At 43.9% G+C, this 17,646-nt stretch overlaps 1 protein-coding gene across 3 annotated transcripts in view; it reads left to right on the top strand.

Moving 5' to 3' along the window:
• Positions 1-4,254: 4,254 nt before the first annotated feature.
• Positions 4,255-17,646, top strand: part of SUVR5 (histone-lysine N-methyltransferase SUVR5) — a 69,432-nt gene continuing 56,040 nt past the window's right edge. For all 3 annotated transcript variants that reach the window (XR_015540532.1, XR_015540533.1, XM_087370434.1), the window contains exon 1: positions 4,255-5,162. Coding sequence is in view for 1 of the 3 variants with exons in the window: in XM_087370434.1 (XP_087226560.1) it covers positions 4,608-5,162 (555 nt within the window). In the remaining 2 variants the exon portion in view is untranslated. The remainder of the gene's footprint in view (positions 5,163-17,646) is intronic.

The raw sequence follows: 17,646 nt of genomic DNA, 5'->3' as shown, positions 1-17,646 counted from the left end.
TTTAGAGAGTCAGCATAGATAGGGTGAATAGTGAGAGTACAATAGATAGTTGGGAGTGAGAGGAGAGGTGAATGAGGCACTGACATAGCTAAGGGAACACAACAAACATAAAGAGGTTCCATTGCAAGTCGAGTAGCTAGAGGGTGCAAGTCATATAAACAATGGCACGAATGGAGCACAAAAACCAAGAAGGTGGGCATAGGAAATCGAGGACAAAGCTAGCAAAGATGTTAGCAAAGCAAGCAAGCAATGGAGCTATTAACCTCAGGAGATAGAGCCAAGGAGAGACTAGGATGAGAATGGAATTGTGCCTTGGAAGCATGGCGCAAGTGCTTGTAACATGTGAAATAGGGAGAGTGGTGAGTAGGAGTAGGGTTGGCCCTCCCTTCATAAGGTGCTATGTACATACATACATACATACATAAGTACATATGTATGTATTTGAGGAATATAAGATATCCTTCTTTCTAAGAAGTGTTGTCTATGTTTTTGTTGTTCTTGCCTTTGTGAATTCCTCTCACCCCCTCCCTCTTCTTGCTTCATGCATCCCCTCCCTTCCTCTCTCTCCTTCCCCTCTCTTCCCTCTCTCTTTCCCTCCTCCTTCTCCCTTCTCTTCTCTCGAGGACTCACATTGCTACAACTTTGGAAGCCATTGGAGTGACATCTTGGACAGCATTTGCTTGCTTTTTGTGGAGTGGTAGGAGGTGGAAAGTTCCCTTGGCATTCCTCCAAGATCCCCTTTTCTAGTGGAGTCATGGCTGGACCACACATTTTTGGCTCCATTGTCGAGGAAATAGAGGTATGCTTTTGCTTGCACATTCTTGTTCCATTACTTCCCATGGCCATGAAGTTTGGTTGAGGAGTTTTATGTAGAGAAAGAGCTTAAAAAAGGAAGAAAGAGAGTGAAAGGTACGCTTAAAAAACTCGTACTATTTCTTGTAGTTTTGTGTGGATTGGAGGTGTCAAAATCTAGGATGGAGTACTTAGAATCATTGCTAAACATTCGATGAAGTCCCATCCCACTGGAAAAGCTGAATGGTGATGATTATAGGGCAAAGAAAATTAGATATACCTTATAAACATGAATGTTACTGCATCACCAAACTCAGTGATGCAATTTGCACATTTCTCCTTTTTGCCGCAACTCCAAAATCTTATCCGGTGTGAGAGTAAAGCCAGTCAACCCTTGTAGTTGACTTGAAATTGAACCTTTGGATGAATTTCTGACACAGAGAAAAAAGGAGACGATTCGGTGTCTCAAAGAGATAGAGCTTCTCCAAATCTCCATGAGATTGTACCAAAACTGATAGGTAGGGGTTTTCAAACCTCCGGAATGCAATGGAACAGATGGTTTTGGAAACCATGCTCCCAATCACCGGGTCCAACACACGGACCAAAAAATGTTTTTGCAAATAGATCTGTTTGTAAACACCGCCAGAGTGTGAATGATGAGCAACACAGAAGTTTTAGGACAACCTGAGTCCATCGGAACTGACATCTACGAATTGTTCATTCAAACTTGAGTTCCAACACACTGGTAGAAAAACATTGAAGCAAAGACAATAAGTCAGAAATCCAATGAAATGATCCGAAATTCAAGAATGAAGGGGTTTTCGAACTCCCAAAGTGCAATGGACACCAAAAGCAGGCAATGGTTTCCTCTCCAGGTCATTCTGGACTCTCAGTCACATCGAAAGGAACAGGAAAATTGTCAAAAAATGCCTTTTTGCTCCAAAACCACCTGAAGGCTTGCGAAAAACCACTTAGAGACTTCTAGAAACCACTTGCAGGCTTCTACAAGGTTCCAATACCACCTGGACAGCTCAAACAAGCACCCATAGGCTTGCTCCATCCTTCCACAGAGCTATAGTAGCAGAGTCCAGGCTCCAGGCACACACACGGGCTCAGTTAGACCACCCATAAGCATTAGAGTTCATATTATCCACAGACGACTGGCTTAACGGAATGGGACAACAAGACACTCGAGCAGATGATCAGAGCTTACATCAATCCACGCCGTGACAAATTGGAACCAGATACTCCCTTATGTTCTACATGCCTACAAAACAACAGTCAGTCCAAGCCTCGACTCGCATCAACCCATTAAGAGCACTATATGGATGGGATACACAGTTTCCACCATAAGTACCGTCACTGCAAATTCCAACATGATTTCACGATTAAATCAACTGGTATCAACACATGCAAGAGGTACAACCAATCATCCGATCAACAATCATGAGAAACCTCCAGATAGCCCAATAGAGACAGCAATGGCTCTACAACGCAGGATGCACAGATGTGGAATACAACATAGAAAATCTAGTATTGCTCTACTATCTCGTCCGAAAGTAGCAAGGGCACATAGAAAGTTTCATGAATAATTGGGTAGGTCCCTAGAAGGTGATCCGATGGATTTGAACATATACCTACCAACTACAATGATTCTGTAACAACAAAGTGCATGTCTGCCACATGGAGCCATTTGTGGCTTCAATGTAAGGGGGGAGGTGTGAGAGACCATGTAAAGGGTGCTTGGGGGACTCAGTGTAAACATAACCTTCGCATGGAGGACTAACTAAATGTAACCACTTTGCTAGTTAATAAAAGCGTTTGTTTATGGGCGGAAGCAACAGTTAGCTTTGGAGTTGTAGTCAGCATCATTTCACAATATCACCGATCCTTTTGTGATACACTACATGCAAGGGGGGTGGGGGAAATGACATGTTGTGTTCTCTTGCTTAAGCATTGTTCCCTCAATTATGTTTCAAGTATTTCCAAGAGAAGAAACATGCATGATGTACAATTGTTGAATACTAAAATAGTAGAAGTAAGATTATCTTTCACTAATTTCATGCATGTGTGTCACAATATTATTTTCTCTATCGATGTCACTTAACCTAGGATGGATTTGGTTTAGGACAACAACTTCCACATAATATTAAATGCACTAATTGTTGGGTAGCATTGCTACATATGCAGCACCTAGCAAGCTATATTATATAGACTATTTCTCGGTAGAGGAAGATAGTAGTAAGAAGCTTGTTGGATGATTAGTGTGGTTCCCTTGATACAATGGTTTCAAGAGGTAGCTAGAAAGCCGTGCTACTTTTGCTAGCTTGTGATGACAACGCTTTGTTGATGCAAAAAGGTGCCCTTGATGACAAAGGCCCAAAAGCTTGAAGCTCAAAGCTTGCCAAACTCACAACCCTGGAGGAAGGGCCCAAGATGCGGGCTAGGAGGGTCTGTAATGTGGGCGAGTGGAGGCCAAGATTTAGAGGCAACAAAGTTTCACAAATTGTTATTCCTATAGCTTTTGCATAGCATAGTTTTTGGCATATGCAACTCCCAACATCTGCCTCTAGAGAATAAGTACGAGGATGTTGACATTATGAAATTGATGGTCTCTATGGAGAAATATTTCTCGTTTGTGTTCTAGTTTATTACAAATATTGTGGCTTACCTCTGAGTGTGATTTTCTTTGTTTACCTCCTTTAGTATGTGAGAAACGATCATTTCTACTCTTGATCTTTGATGTCATGTCCATCAAATAAAGTGGCAAGCCTCGTTCCTTTGTTGTCATGCCAAAGGGTTGCCAATCCCTTGCTTCAAAGCCTTCAAAACTCAATCGCCATTTATTCAATCTATTTTCATTCTTCGTAATCATAGTTCTTTATCTTATGCTCTTTTGTTTTTAGTTTCTCCACCATAAGGACAAAATTAAATACATAGGTCTATTCTAGCTTTTGGGAAATCTATTGAATCTTTCATATACGAAAGCTTGGACTTAAAACATGACATGTGATGATAAGGCTAGTGATGATTATCAAGATATTCTAATGAGAGTCATCCCAACTCAAAGCCAATGATCCACATTTAAAAATAAATGGTACAAATGTCAAAGCACAAATTTGGGACTTAGTAGGTCAAGAGTGATTTTGAGCCTTGACCACCCATAATGTAAAGTGTTAAACTAATGGCCATTGGAGCAAGTAGCCCTATGGATGTGCTTGAGTTTGGGGACACGGATCCATTGGTGCTTGTAATGCAAGCATTGGCCTTTTGGAAGGCTCGTCATGTTGATACAAGCTCGGGTATATAATGATGTTGTGATTCTTTTTGGCAGAGATAAAGGAGGTGATCTTGTTGTGATTGTCCTCTCTATCTCATACATATGTGTCATGGAGCCCGAGAAACCCAAAAATAAATTTCATGCGCAAAATCCCAAACATCCTTTATTATTGGACATTTTTGGATTTTTGATGGCAACATTAAAATCTGGAGTTTTTTAATTAGCATCCCCTAACCTTGCATCAACCACAACAAAGCTTTACCATCCTCCACCTCGCCTAGCAAGCGAATACCAATCTCTCAAAACAAGAAGGTTTTTTCATCTCCCCTGCTCGATCTGTGCGTTTTCTTGCTCAATTCGAGCATGCACCCCGCTTCCCCTTGATAATCTCCTCCATTTCCTTACGTGCTCTTTTTAAGCTCTTTCATATGATAATTGCACATGCGTCCTCGAACAAGGATCGATGGACGTGTTTTTGATCCCATCCTGATACAAATCTCAGCACCTCTGCTTGTCGTTTGATATAGCCTTCCTAATGGCGGGAAGCTCCAGCGACGGATTCGAATGGCCAGCGGAAGGCAACACGGGTGCCGCCCAAGAAAGAGGAACGAAAGATTTGGAAACGGGTTTTGTGGAACTCGGTTTTTTGAGAGATTCGGAAGCTAGCTCCCCAATCGAGACTTTGCAAACGATTCCAATAGAGACGGGAGAAAGCTTGGATGCCAGAATTGCCGAAGCGGAGGATGGGGGACAATTGGAAGAGGATTTGGAGATGGGTTGGGAAGGCACTGAGAGGACAGTTGGCACGGAAGAAATGGGAGGAAATCGAGCTGCTTCCGCGACCGTCGCCGACGTTCACTTTCAAACAACCAATGCCACGGAAACCGCGGATTTGGGGTCCTCACAAGCGCAGGGCACGAGCCAGAGCGCGGATTCCGAGGTGGAGATGGGCAGTGCTGCTCCAACCTCCGGCGATGAGAATCCGTTGGGCTCGGAAAGTAAAACAGCGCAAGATTCGACTTGTAGTGCTGAGCAGCCGTCAAATATTCCACGCGCTCTTGAAGAAGGACGCGTTCCTTTGTGGATCAAGGTATGTATGTGCCGCCATTTAAATGCCCCCCTTTAAATAGTAGTCCTCGCTAGGAGAGGGCAAAAGGGGCCGAGAGAGAAAGGGTGGCTGAGAGGGCTAAGGGGGCTAAGAGAGGGTTGAGAGGGGGCACTGAGAGAATGAGAGAAGGCTTTGAGAGGGCATGAAGTTGAGAGAGGGCAAGGGGGCTGAAATGGAAGGGGCTGATAGAGGACTGAAATGGAAGAGAATGGGAGACGGCTAGGAGAGGGCAAAAGGGTATGAGAGAGAATTGAGAGGCAGGCTGAGAGAGGGCAAGGGGCACTTAGAGAATGAGAGGGCATGCATGTGAGGTGATCAGTGCTTGTCTGTGCGACATGTGGCAAAGCCACATGAGTTAGACCTATGATAGGTTGTCATGTGGCACCTATTCCCTCTATCCATGAAAGGATGTATGTTGGGGTAAGCCACATGATGTGGCCCTTGTAAAATCTCTAACCACCAATGAAATGAAGTCATAGTGGCCTAACCTAGGACGTAAGGTCTAAGTACCACTTTTTACCAAACGACCCCAAGTTTTATGACCCCGAGGCTATAGCATGAGCTGGCATTAACGATGTGAATTATGTGGGCTATACAATTACTCAGGCCTTGTGGGCAAATTTTGTAGTCCATTGTTTGATAATAAAGACAAGCAATTGTTATACATGATGCTACTGCTTCTTTAAGTCTATGGGATCGATCTGATGTTAGGTGAGCTTGATTCCATTGGTCATGATTCTTTCATTAAATCTGATTTTACAGCTATCTCATGTGTGCTTGATAATCATTGTAAGGTGAAAATGAGTTGTGCATTAATGAAGCCATTCACATTGAAAATTCAGGTTTTAATATACATAATAATTATTGGACAGTCGTTAGTCTTAAATGTATAAGGCTCGTTACATGGTTTTGGAATGCCATCTATTAGACTCAAGACGTATGTAATATATTTGTCTTGATAGGTTCTATATGCAAAGGTGACCAAGTGTGAGTTCTTGAAAAGAGAACTTGGTATACCTTGGCCTCATCATTTGTGTTGACGGTATCCATATTGATCCAAAGGTCCGGGTAGTCAATGAGTGGCCAATTCGACATACTGTCACAGAAGTGAGATTCTTTTCACTTAGTTCTTCCAGACTTTCATATGTGAGTATGTGCATATTGCATACCCCCTCTCCTTTCTTTTAAAGAGAGGAGAGAAAGGAATTCCTTACAAACAGATCTGGTTTAGGCTTGTTATTTGGATTGGTAAGCATGCGGTGACTACCGTGCCTATGTTGTACATTGTGGATCCAAATAAACCATTTGTGGTTGAAACAGATGCTAATGACTGGTCTTTTTTGATCCTTAAAGGCATGCATGAGCACGATTATTATTTCATCTATAATAGGTAGCGGGTCCAAGAAGGGGCGTTCCCAGATGAACCAAGTGGTTCAAGTTTGAGGGGGAGAGATTCGAGATTAGTATCCATTAGGAACGGTCTTTTGTTCTGAAATGGCAAAGTCTGCATACCAACGTCCATGATACAAGTTAAAAGGTAATCATGCAGTGTTCTGGCACTTCTTGTGCAGGACATCCTAGCCTGCAACAAGCATTGGCTTTGGCTAAGCAGGAGTTTCTACTGGCCAAAGATGCGGACTGATGTCGAATGAGATGTTCAAGAATGTCAGTGATGCTAAGTTAATAAGGCAGAACACCTAAGAAAAGAGTTTGTTGCATCCATTGGAAATCCTAGATAAAAAATGGCAAAACATTTCTGTCAATTATTGCCATGAACCAGATGCCAGCATGATGCTGTATGCGTGGTTGTGGATAAACTGACCAAGATAGCCAGGTTTATTTCAACAAAGACTACAAAATTTGCCCCACACAATTGTCATAGTGTTTGTGGGGAGGTTGTTTAGTTCTTTTGGGCTTCTGGCTGAGATTGTCAATGGTTAATCAGGGGTCATTTTTGACGAGAAGTATGCATGAATTTGGACATTAGGCTCAGCAGGAGTTCATATGGACATCCTGAGTCAGATGGACAAATGGATTAGGTGAATCACATCCTGGAGGATATGCTTCAAGCATACGTCTCTCGGAAACGATCTGGGTAATTGGCTGTGTTTGCATATAACAGTGCAAACATCGTACAAACAGTCACTAAGCTGAGTCCGTTTGTCTTTATGTATGGATTCTAGCTTAAGGCTACGTGGACCATTGGTCTATACTTGGACCTAGTTTAACCTTCTCCTTTGGGTGCCCATTTCAGCTTTTGTGGGATATGGAACTTGGTGGTCACGCTTCCCTTCTAATTTGCTTGGGAAGGAGTTCTTCCAGCCCAGGTGACTTGTGGGGCCACGTGGTTCGCTACAAACGGCTTCCAGTGGGTACCAATTGGTGTCCCTTTGAGGGCAATGGCAGTGAGTCGTAGGGACTTCTGGTTTTTAGAATCACTGGATGGAGGTTAGAGCTCCAGCTCCAGCCCCAGCTACTCCAGCACCTTCATTCTGTGTCCATCAAATTGAAGGATTTGAGGATGAGCAGGTGCTTCCTTAGATGGGCTCCCGTGGTTGAGAGTTTGCATGGCGGGGAAAGAAGGAAGTACTGGCCAATCATGGCATTATTTTAGAGGCATATCTAACGAGCCTTTGAGTTTGATAATGATTTAGATTCACTGAGATCTCAGGGAGTGGCAGTGGTCAGCTTAGACCTCACAGACACAGGACTTAACTTTGTTCCATACACGTATTGGCAGGCACCTGACAGTACATGGAGACTCTCCCACAGAGATAATATTAGGCTGCGACAGTAGTTGATGGCGAATCCAATCCATTTTTTGTATCCGCTTATGGTCACCTAATATGACAGCCCATTAGTGCCTCTCTTTTATAGAGCAAGTGGAGAATTCTAGCTGCAAATGCCATGCCCTTGGAGTGTCGAAGTCAAAATTCAGACTTTTGAGTCTTGAAATTTCTGCCGCCTGTACTACCATGACACCAGATATCGACTGACTCAGCATGCTGACATGGCTAGCTGATGTGGCTGCAATAAGGGCATCCACCGACTCTGAATAATATATCCAATGATATACCAGTCATCATGTCACATGCATCCCTGCACTTGGTGCAATGTGACACACTGGGTACATCGACAAGTGTGTACTAGCTCCCTAATAGTTTGTTGTATGCTGTGACCCCTTTGTGAGCCCTTGTCCAGGGACAGTCAGGCACAAGCCACGTAAGTCAGTCTCTCAGCCTTAGGTCAAGTTAGATAGATCAGTCCTTGTTCACTGGTACCTACTGGAGAACAGAAGGGTAGTGTTTCCGTCTTAGGTTTAGAGATAGGTTTAGGTCCAGCCTAGGATAAGGTCCAGCCTAGGATAGGAGCCATTTTCGGCCCCCTCAGGGCTGGAACAAGTGAAGGGGAATGGAAGGGGAAGGGCTGCCTTTATAGGCTACCCTGCACCCCTCCCTAGGCCACCTTTTATGGGGCCAAGGGACCAGCCAACCAGCCAAAATAACCGACTAAAAAGTCGGCCATTTTGGGCTGGTTGGCTCAGCCCTCCAGCTCTATAAATAGGGGCCATCCTTGCCCTCATTCCTCACTCAGCTCCCCAAGCCTTCAGCACTCCAATAACTCCCCTCCAGCCCCTTGTGTGCAGGCCTGAACACCTCCGGAGTTGGCCCTGATCTTTGGCCTTCCATTCAGGCTGTTTGGAAGGTGTATACACAGCACCACAGTTGAGGACTCGGACCAGCAAACGAAGTAAGGTCAAGAGTTGAAAAGACACAAGCTATTAATAAATACCAAGAAAAGTGAGTTCTTTATGCATGAGATTCATTTTCTCGGTCATATAGTGTCAAAGGATGGAGTCAAGATGGATCCTGCAAAAGTTGAGGCCCTAAGGAGTTGGCCAATTTTGAAAAATCTCCATGAAGTCAGAAGCTTTCTTGGGTTGTGTTCATACTATCGGAGGTTTATAAAGTACTTTGCAGAAATTGCTTCTCCCTTGCATGCTTTACAAAAGAAAGCTGTACCGTTTCGGTGGGGACCAAAGGAAAATGCAGCTTTTGAAGAGCTGAAGCAAAAGTTTGTGTTCTGAACTCGTTATTATCTTGCCAGATCTTGCAAAACCCTTTGCTGTAACTTGTGATGCATGTGGGAACAGCATAGGAGGCACTTTGATGCAGGATGGCAGAGTGGTTGCATATGAGAGTAGAGTTCTCAAAGATGCTGAATTGTACTTGCAGACATACGAGAAGGAAATGTTAGCAGTGATACATGCTTTGACCACATGGAAACATTACCTTCTTGGAGCTGATTTTTATGTGCAGACAGATCATCAGTCACTTAGATATTTTCTCACGCAGAGAAAATTATCTGAAAAGCACATGAGATGGGCTAACTTCCTCTCAATGTTTCATTTTCAAATTGTACATGTGCCGGGTAACAAAAATGTCGTGGCTGATGCACTTTTCAGGAAACCACAGCTTGAAGCAGTCTCCAAGAAACCCAGTGTTTCAGCAGTGAGCATTGCTTACAACAATGTGTCAGATGTGATGAAAGATCAGTATGTTAATGATGCTGATTTTTCAACTATTTATGATTAGCTTTCTGATGGTCAAAGGCATGATCACTATATGTTCTGATGGTCAAAGGCATGATCACTATATGTTGAAAGAGGGTTTCATTTTAATGCATGGACGACTCTGTCATTGATCAGATGCGACAGAAAGTCATAATGGGAAGTCATGATCCTCCATATGCAGGACATAGGGAAATTACAGCAACAATTACAGCAGTGGAGCAATACTTTTATTGGCCATCTTTGAGAAAAGATGTGGAAGAATATGTGAGAACATGCATGGCTTGTCAGAAAGTAAAGTTTGACAGGAAAAAGGCACCTGGGTTGTTACACCCTTTGCCAATTCCGGATAGACCATGGCAAAGCATAGCTATGGATTTTGTGTTTGATTTTCCACGTACTCCTACTGGACATGATGGATTGTGGACAATAATTTGCAGGTTTAGCAAACAAGCCCACTTTGTGCCAGTAAGAAAGAAAATTACAGCAGATCAAATGGCCAAATTGTTTCTGCAGCATGTCTTCAAGTATCATGGGATGCCTGAATCCATAATCAGTGATAGAGATCCGAGGATGACCAGCCTCTTTTGGAGAGGGCTGTTTGAAAATATGGGCACTACGCTGAATTTTTTGTCATCTTTTCACCCTCAGTCTGATGGACAATCGGAGGAGGAAAACTCTACCATCTTGGATATGTTTAAATGCTATGTCTCATACCACAAAAGCAAATGGGAGCATTATTTGCCTTTGCTGAAATATGCTTACAATAATACGGTGCACACATCCACAGGTAAAGCACCTTTTGAAATAGTGGAAGGTGCCAGGAAGATACCTCCCATTTTGCATACAAAAGAGAAAATCTTCGAAGCTGATCGTTTTGTGAAAAGCCTTGAAGAGGCTTACAAGAAGATCAAATATGCCTTGCAAAGAAGTCAGGACAAGCAGAAAAGAGCAGCAGATAAGCATCGCAGGGAATTGGTATTCACAGAAGGTGATTGGGTTTTGCTGCGTTTTCAGAAGGCAAGGCTGAAAAATAAGAAAGGCAAGGAAAGGTTGTACACAAAGCTGAACATGCGTTACTATGGTCCTTTCCAGGTTTCTGAAAAGATAGACGAGGTAGCTTACAAGCTGAAGTTGCCTCCGCATTGGAAGATACATAATGCCTTTCATGTGAGCTTATCAAAGCAATATCATCTAGGTATATTCCCAAGGATTTACCTGATGAGGTGCAGCCTGAAGTGGAAGAACAGGATGAACTTCTGGTCCTAGAGCATATTCTGGTACATAGAGGTAGAAAGCTCAAGGGTAAAGTTATCCGTCGCTACTTGGTAAAATTTCAAAATTACCCATCACTTGATGCGAAATGGATGGAGGAAGGTGAACTGGCAGATTCACCTGGGATATTGCAGCTTTACCTTGATGCTTTTCCAATTAGAGCCGACTGTGGTCTGGGCTCCTACAGGTAGTTCAGCAGAGCAAGTGTCTCGAGCATTACCTGGTGTTCGAGAGGGGGGTAGCACCTCCACTCCCTCAGTACAGATGGGCTCACTGTGATTTCATGAGGTCGCTTGATGACACTGTATGTTTCATCCGAGATACTGAGCTGACAGTATTTCTGCAGTGAGACATCATGATATTGATGCATCTTGACTATTGATCGCCGAGGATCACATAGACTTTGAGCAGTGTATATGGATGGATGCATGCCTCTCCTAGCCATATTTTCACTGTCTCTGTATACTATAGCTGCGGCTTTCTTGTATACTCTTTTATGCTATATTTCATGCTCACTCTTGTGTTTTGGGGCAACAAATTGTGGTTTGCTATTTCAAGAGAGGGATATGTCACGGGGGCGTGAAATTCTAAGTACTTTAATGTACTACAAGACTGTGACAACTTTGGTTTTAAAAGTCCAAGCATGGGCTTAATAATGTGTAATTAAACGCGGCATGGTGCCTACCACATAAGCGTAATTAATCCCTAGGCCCAAAGGCATTCCAAGGAATTAAAAGAGTGGTTGTTGGGAAATGATGATGTGGCATTTTTAATGGGTCCCCTAGAGAGCCATGTACCTTCAGTGGCCCCCCTAGAGTTCCAGGTGGCTCTAGTGCCTTCTACATGCTCCTTTGCCATTCCTAGACCTTCCTGGGCCTTCTAAACTTCACATGTGTGGTTCTCTCTCATCTTCTCCCTTTGTTGAGATTTTGGACTGGTTTTTCAGCCTCCTTTAGCTGAATTCCGTTTTTCTTCATAACTGCTCACCTGTTTGGATTCCTCCACTTCCGTTTGGCCCGATGGCTTCCCCTCTACCTCCCCTTCGTAGTGATATGCTTTTCCCTTTGTGTGTTTGGTAGAACGGGCAGAACTGAGCACTTCTTTTGCTGGTTGAATTTGCAAAAGTGGCTTTTTCTGGACCTTTTTGCTTCTACCGCCTCCTGGGCCTCTCCTCTTGCAAAGCTACAGCTTTTTGTTGAATTTCGAGTGGTCCCATGCACTGGTTGACTGGTTTTTCTCAGTTTTGAAGGACTTTCCGGCGATGAAACTTCTCCAAAACCTTCTCAATGCATTCCTCTCTGAAGCACGCTTCCTTTGAGCCCAAGAACTCCCATTTCTTCGCGACATAAGTCATCGCATTTTTCAGTGGAATTCTTGCTGGTCGGCTCTTGTAAATGCTCTTTCTTCATGCCTTTGCACTCCTCTTTGGCTGAGAATGCAATTGGGCATTGGCTACTATGTCCTCTTGGCGATTGAGACTTGATTCGAGTTTTCAAGGCTTGGTGAGTTGTGATTTTGCTGCTGCAATTTCTTTTTGCCATAAGCTGTTGGTTGGCCTCGTGTGCCGCCTCTTTCTTGGCTCACAGGTGCCCAGGCAGTGCTACATGAGTCATTCTTTGGTTGGGTACTTTGCTGATTTTATTTTGGAGCTTTGAAAAGCTTTGTGAATGCCATCTGGAAACCACTCAAAGAGAGTGCAGTTGGGGTGCAGTGTGATTGCATCTGGACAGCCAATGGAATTGCATTTGGAAAAGAGAATGCCTTTGGGTTGAGCCTATGGGTTAAGTGCACTTATGTGATGGTGTTCTATGCTTGAAAACCTTGCGAAGGCTTAGTGAATTGGGGCTGCGTGCTCAGTTTCAGGGAAGGTCTCCCAGATGCAACTTGTAATCATTTCACTGTGAAATATAAAGACATACCGAAAGGGGCACCACGGTGTTTGGGGCCAATCGGGTGCACTTGTCTATGTTTGTTGAGCAGGGGCATTCTAGCCTCCATCCCTTTTTCAGTGGTTTTGTTTGTGAACAAATGGGTAAATGCCAAATGGTGATCATGCAATGGTTAATGGTTGTGATATATGTTTTGTGAGCTGTAAATAAGTGCTGAAGTGATTAAGGTTTAGTTCCACTGCCCTTTGAGTGATTAGAGGCCGGTTTCAGCACATCATCAGCCAACGATTCAGCCCATACATGAGCGGAAATTCAGTTTTGCAAGAGCAATCTCAAAAAGTGTACTTGGAAGACATCTTTTCTGCATACCTCGCGTTGAATTCAATCGTGATAGGACGGTTGTGATACCAAATGACACGGCCCCGCAGGATTTGACTCTATCACTGACCTAGAATCTCATCCTCAATCCAACTAGAATCATAGCGCAGGCGCCTCGATCCTCCCGACCACCCCCGAGCACGTGGGCTACAGCTCGACTCATCCATAGGTTCGTATCTAACCAAGGCGTCCCATACCACCTGAGCCCGTCTAGAGGACCTTCGATACACCCCCTATGATCCGCCATGTAGATGGCTAGAGTCCCGGCCTGGGTCCAAGCCCCATCCATCAGTTGAGGAGCGGTCAACTCATCTGCACAATAGCACTGGCCCTCCCTGTATATAGAAGGAAACCTGCTATAGATAGCACAATGCTATGAATAGCTCCCTCCATATAAAGCGAGCACTATATATGAATCAATCTCTATTTATAGCAATCTTGGCTAAAAATAGCCATCCAGCCCTATGCTATCCCGTAACCCATGTTCCCCTGATATCCAGCCCTAGGTACACCATGCACATGACATGACAGCCATGATGCTGTCCATGTGGCAGCCCCTTTCTGTAGGCCATCTTCTGGTGGTTCTAGTGATGCCCTATAGGCCATGGTATGTGCCTTTGTAGACATAAGTGTAGGCACTTATAGTGTTAGTGCCTTTTAGGCTACATAGGACACTTAATCCTATGTGACACCTAGGACACTTAGTCCTAGGTCTAGGTACAAGTACTTTGTACTTGTGTGTTTTTTAATCTATCTAAGACTTTGACGTGACGGCTGTTCTACAACATATCTTTTGTACCTGCACTCTCCTCTCCGAGCCTTCAGTGGTATCAGAGCAGGTTTTGCTCGTCTTCTAGCTCTCCTCAGCCCCCGAGTCCTCCATTGCTCTTTGGGAGTCTACTGCCCTGCTGGTCGACACATCTTCAGCTGCTGCAGTTTTTTCGAGGTCTATCAGTCGCCATTTTTTGGTGCTGTAGATCTAGGCGTCCAGCTTCACTTGTTTGGTACTGCATACAGTGCCTGCGTCGTACAGCCCGTATGTGAACACGTACTGCATCGCCGTACCTTCGCGTCGTCGTACATCCGCGTCATCGTACACGTACATCATCGTACCTGCACGTGGGAGTCTCCGTACATATGCAGTACTTCGGATTCCCGTACGTAGCACAACCGTACACCGTACAGCCGTACTTGAGCTCACCGTACAGCTGTATTTGAGCTGATCGTACAGCCGTACACTGCACTTGAGCTGTCCGTACAGCTGGTACTTCTCTTGAGACTGCCGTACAGGTGTTGCATGTGTGAAGTCTCTTGCAGGACTTTGGCAAAATTTGGGGCTTTCAATACCTTCAGGAGAGATTCGGGATTTCGTCTGCAATTTCTTTTTGATTGCAGTACATTGAGTCACATTTGCAGGACATTGAGTCATTTTACAGAACATTGAGTCACTTTTGCAGGACATTGAGTCAGACTGCAATAAATTGGGTCACATTTGCAAAATCTCAGCAAAATTTGGGGCTTTTCTGCATTTGCCCTCTTTTTGGCCTATATGCCCTCAATAAATTTGGGGCTTTTGCCAAATTTGCTGTTTTTTGCAGTGAACATTGCCTGTCACAGTCACATTTGGTTCAGATCTGCATTTGCCCTTTGATTTGGGTCTGGAATTTGCAGATATTTGCTGTCATTTTTGGGACAGCCAGCTCTTTGCAGTGATAGCCTTGAGGCTTTTGGGTTTTCAGGTCTTTTTCAGGGTATCACATTTGCTATGGCTGGGAACAATCAAGATTTATATGACAAAAGCCTAGGGCTAAATGCCCTAACTGGACTAAGTGTCCTAACTGAACTTAGTGAACTAGGTGGTACATGAACCAACTGTACCAACAGCCCTAATTGACTGTAACTAGCCCTACAAGACACATACAAGGAACAAGTGACACCTATGTATAGCCCATAGAATGGCCTACATGGACAACATAGGGGCCTTTTAAAGTGCAGGGGTCAACGCACACACTTTTGTATGGGCAGATTGGACATGGGTTAGTGACCATTTTTTAATCGTTTTCTCCAAAGAAAAGGACTTCTATAAAAACCAACCACTTCAAATTAGCAATCCAAAAGGCGTTGATCATGTGAAAGTAAAGGGAAACAAAAACCTAGATTGTCAGGCAAGAAAACCAGCTTGTTTCTAGAGAATCTAGAACACTACCTGGGGAATATTTGGAACAGGAGCTAATGACCAAGGTGGTGGCCTATACATCAAGTGGATACCTCTCATGGAAATGACGTACAAAATACCTATAGGCTAAGCCTTGCAGAAACGCTCTCGCCTTTCGGCGATTGTTGGGGTAAAGGCACATTGCCAACCCTTCATTAAAGATAGGACACCTATGACTGTCTTAAGACAGTCATAGGGCAAACCTAATCCTAATAAAACAAATGAGTTTGTGGTGTGGCTCATCACTTTACACCCGCACATCTTGGAGTTCACTCTCTCTCACTCTCTCCCTCTTGCTCAGTCGTACGGTGGCCGTACGTCCGTACATCCGTACGGACGGCCCTCTTCAACTGGTACAGATTACTGTACTGTACGTTGACAGGTCCTACAGCAGGGAGCTGCTTCTGATTTTGTGCAGCAGGGAGGTACATTTTTCGGTTTTTTTTGGGATCTGTCAGAAGAAATTTTTTTTTTCTCCTTGGATCTGGCTGTTGTACAAGTACAGCAAGTACGAAAGTACAAAAGGCATTTTTGTTTGGGGAAGAAAGAGAGGTGGAATAGCATTCTGCTCTTCATTCCTCTTGATTCAGGGTCATTTTTTCAGTTCACAAAACTGTCTTATCTTGAAAGTACAGCAAGTACTTTCATTCATCTCGTGCTTGAGGTGAAGAGAACCACAGTGTGTGGTTGATTGCACAGTTATTCTGTTCTGGGAATGTAATGCCTTGATTTTACAAGAGGACATATGCTTTTAGTGGGTTTGAATCTCAGTTCACAGGTGAGCAGATCATAGGGCTTTTACCCGGAAGGTGATGCATTGTATGCCTTGAGGCAGTGTGGTGCCAGAGAGCACACATTTGTCTTGATTTCCGCAGTGTCGAGGTGACATTTTCTTGCAGGTCACATTTCTTGTGCAACACTCAGAGAACCTCAGTTGAGCCACGCTTGGCCAGGGCGCATCGAGTTTACTCGGTCCCTAACTGTCCATCGTTGACAGTGCTCAAAAGGTTCCTCATTGAGTGTTTGTACGTTGGGATCTGTGTATGTCATTTCTACACAGGGCAGTATATGCATTACACTGGTGGATGATTTTGTCAGAGAGATTTTCATATTGCATGCTACCTCAGTGTTGAGGTGTTCTCCACTTGATTCAGGTGTCAGATCAAGGGGCTTTTGCCCAGACTTTGTTTGATAGCACTTGGGTTACCGACAGAGATCTTCAAATGCATTTTCTCCCCTTGGTATAAGGGTGATTGCTTGGGATTTATCCCATTTTCTGTTGCAGGTTTTGTGACAGGCTGAAGTGTTATTATTATTATTATTTTTTTGGGTGTTTGCCAAGTGGTTTATGCATATTAACTCAGTGCAATACCTCATCTGAGGTGGGAGAAGTGATCAGTACAGTCAGTACAGCAGTGTTTACAGCAGTGTTTGTGCTTTGTCAGATGATTATGCACTGTTAAGCACTTGTTGAGCAGCTGCAGCAGTCTGAAATTACTGTTTTTATGCCTCTTTGAGCACGGTACAGTGTGTCAGAAGGTACAGTATTTGCAGGGTCATTTACTGTTTTGCTGCAGATTTTCCTGACAGTAAAAAACAGCACCATTGAGAGTGCTTCTGGCTCTTGAATAGAGCAGGTTTCTTCTGAGAAATCAGAACTTTTATTCAGTCCTTTTTACTTCTAGGGAGTCAGGTACTTTCCTTATCTGATATGGCATCAGGGGGAAGTGATTCTTCAATTCTGAACATAAAGAAACTGGAAAGAGCACACAACTATGCATTATGGGCAGAACAGTGCTTGAATGTACTTCTGTTAAAGAAGATTGCTAAGCCCATAAGGGTGAAGGGTGTCAAGCCATCTGACATGGCAGTTGATGACTGGGAAGAGCTTGATTTGTCTGCGAGGGCAGCTATCATGCTCACTATTTCAGACACTCTTGTGTTCAATGTACAGGCTGAAAAGACCTCTTATGGTCTATGGCAAAGACTAGAAGAATTGTATGCCCAAAAGAGCTCAGCCAGTAAGGTTTATTGGCTGAAGAAGCTGGTCGATCTTCGCATGAAGGAAGGTACAGCTATGACCTCACACTTGAGTGAGTTCAATGCCATCTTTACACAGCTGATTGCACAGGGGTTGAA

This window comes from Dipteris shenzhenensis, chromosome 32 (genome assembly GCF_047967505.1).
Source record: "Dipteris shenzhenensis isolate YYH24624 ecotype China chromosome 32, Dip_SZ_1.0, whole genome shotgun sequence".
NCBI classification, from domain to species: Eukaryota; Viridiplantae; Streptophyta; class Polypodiopsida; order Gleicheniales; family Dipteridaceae; genus Dipteris; species Dipteris shenzhenensis.
Note: the sequence above shows the minus strand (reverse complement) of the source record. Positions and strands in the feature narration are given on the sequence as shown.